General features: G+C 49.0%; 1 protein-coding gene across 1 annotated transcript in view; it reads right to left on the bottom strand.

Moving 5' to 3' along the window:
- The window catches only part of ACACB (acetyl-CoA carboxylase beta), a 121,416-nt gene that overhangs the window by 76,759 nt on the left and 42,263 nt on the right, over window positions 1-2,394 (bottom strand). Inside the window, exons 9-10 of the mRNA XM_008569783.1 lie at window positions 1,830-2,039; window positions 955-1,125 (exon numbers count right to left, since the gene is read on the bottom strand). Coding sequence (XP_008568005.1) covers window positions 955-1,125; window positions 1,830-2,039 — 381 coding nt within the window. The remainder of the gene's footprint in view (window positions 1-954; window positions 1,126-1,829; window positions 2,040-2,394) is intronic.

The raw sequence follows: 2,394 nt of genomic DNA on the forward strand, positions 1-2,394 counted from the left end.
AAAAAATCATAAAAACAAATAGAAAGTAAATGAGCAAATGGGTGGATCTAGTGCAGGGTATCTGGGTATTAATTGTATTATTCTCACAACTTTTCTGAAACTTTTCAAACTAAAAAAATGAATAGGTAAAAATGTTTTTAAATAAAAATTCTTCGGGCCGACCCCATGGCGCACTCGGGAGAGTGCGGCGCTGGGAGCGCAGCGGCGCTCCCGCTGCGGGTTCGGATCCTATATAGGGATGGCCGGTGCGCTCACTGGCTGAGCGCGGTGCAGGCGACACCACGCCAAGGGTTGCGATCCCCTTACCGGTCACAAAAAAAATTTTTTTTTTAAAAAAATTCTTCAGAAGGAAGGAAAAAAAGGAGACATTAATAAAAAAAAAAAAGGCAAGAGTTCCCATTAAACTAAGAATTCGTAACACTCGTAACACTGGGTCATGTATTCTTAACAGGGTGACACTGCCCCCAAGATGGCAAATATTTGTTCATGAGCAGTGAAAAAAATCTTACTTTTTATGTATAAAGCACAGAGATATCTATAGTACCCAAACAGATATATAGTATATTTGTGAAATTAAAATTTCACGAGGGAGGGATTAGGATAAAAAACGTCCAGAAGAGCTTCTTGGGGGGTCGGTGGGGAGGGTGTTTAAAAAGATAGGTTAAGAAATACTTCTCTGGGTCTATGAACGGATATCAGGGGTCCATTGAATGTCCTGAGATTGTATAAAATCTATTTTCCCAGGGAAAGGTCCACAGCATTTTCCTGTCTCTCAAATGGCTCTATGGCCAGAGAAAGGTGACAAAGCACTTCACCAAAGGCTCTCCGTTTTCATGGCTCCCAATGCTACACACACATCAGAACAGTCATTCCCCAGGGACAGACAGCCAAGCAATGAACAGGAAGGACTAATCAGAGCAGGACATGCCCCCACCCACCCCAGCTTTTCCTCGCCTGTAGCTGGGCGGCTGGCAGGTTGACGTCAGCAATCATTTCTGTGCAGGGATGTTCCACCTGCAAGCGAGGATTCAGCTCCAAGAAGTGGAAGCTGCCGTCCTGGCTATAGAGGTACTCAACCGTCCCTGCGCTCACATAGCCCACGGTCTTGGCCAGGCGGACGGCACACTGCAAAGAAACCAGGGCAGAGGGCAAGGGGTTGCCGGTGGTTTTCTCAGGGAACAGTCCAATGGTGACTATCAGTTCCCCCACCAAATGCATGCAGAGGACCTGCTGTGTATGAAACATCTTGGAACCTCATAGATCAGTGATAGAGTTGGATGTTATTGTCCCCCACAAAACTCATGTGGAAATCTGATCCCCAATGTGGCAGTGTTGGGAGCTGTTTGAGTCATGGGGGCAGATCCTCATGCTCTCCCTGGGGGGTGGGAGTAGTGAGTGAGTTCTCGCTCTATTAGTTCCCGCAAAAGCTGGTTGTTTAAATGACACTGGCACCTCCCCCCCCTTGCTTCCTCTCACCATGTGATCTGCTTGTACCTGCCATCTGCCTGCCACTTTTCACCATGAGTAGAAGCAGCGTGAGGCCCACACCAGATGCAGCCGTTCCAGAATCATAAGCCAAATAAACCTCTTTTCTGTATAAATTACCCAGCCTTAGGTATTCTGTTATAGCAACACAGAAATGGACTAATACAATCAGCTAATCCAATAAACCTGAGCGATGCTGAAATCAGCTCTAGGATGGGCCCTTCCTTCTCCTCTTCTTGGGCACCCACCCCTCCTTCCTGCTAGAAAAGGCTACAGAAAGTTCTTGCTGACTCTGTGCTGACATGGCTCTCCCCACAGCTACCCCCCAGCTCTGCCAAGCGCACCTGCTCCATGAACTCAAACACAGCCTGCATGGCGATGGTAGCCGGTGCCTCCTCAATGATCTTCTGATGCCGCCGCTGGATGGAGCAGTCTCGCCCAAACAGGGACACGGCATTCCCATACTGGTCGGCCAGGATCTGGACTTCCAGGTGGCGGGCGTGCTGGGCCAGCTTCATAAGAAAGATGGGCGAGCCTGGGATCTCACTCTGCACCTGTGGGGAAAGCAAAGCAGCTTGCTCTTCTTGGGGAAACCACATCTGGAAGATTCCAGAAGTCTTGAAGAGAGCAGGAAACAACAGCAGTGACATGCCTCGGGTACTCCTCCAGGATTCTTGATCTTTACTTTCGTTGTCTCAAAGACATGACACCCTTGTTTTTCAAGCCAAACATTGTGAAAATTGTGATATTTCTCCACAATTCCATCTCTTAAAGATAAGGCACCATAGGGCCGACCCCGCGGTTCACTCGGGAGAGTGCGGCGCTGGGAGTGCACTGGCACTCCTGCGGCAGGTTCGGATCCTATATAGGGATGGCCGGTGCGCTCACTGGCTGAGCGTGGTGCGGGCG

Source organism: Galeopterus variegatus, unplaced genomic scaffold (assembly GCF_000696425.1).
Source record: "Galeopterus variegatus unplaced genomic scaffold, G_variegatus-3.0.2 Scaffold529, whole genome shotgun sequence".
NCBI lineage: Eukaryota > Metazoa > Chordata > Mammalia > Dermoptera > Cynocephalidae > Galeopterus > Galeopterus variegatus.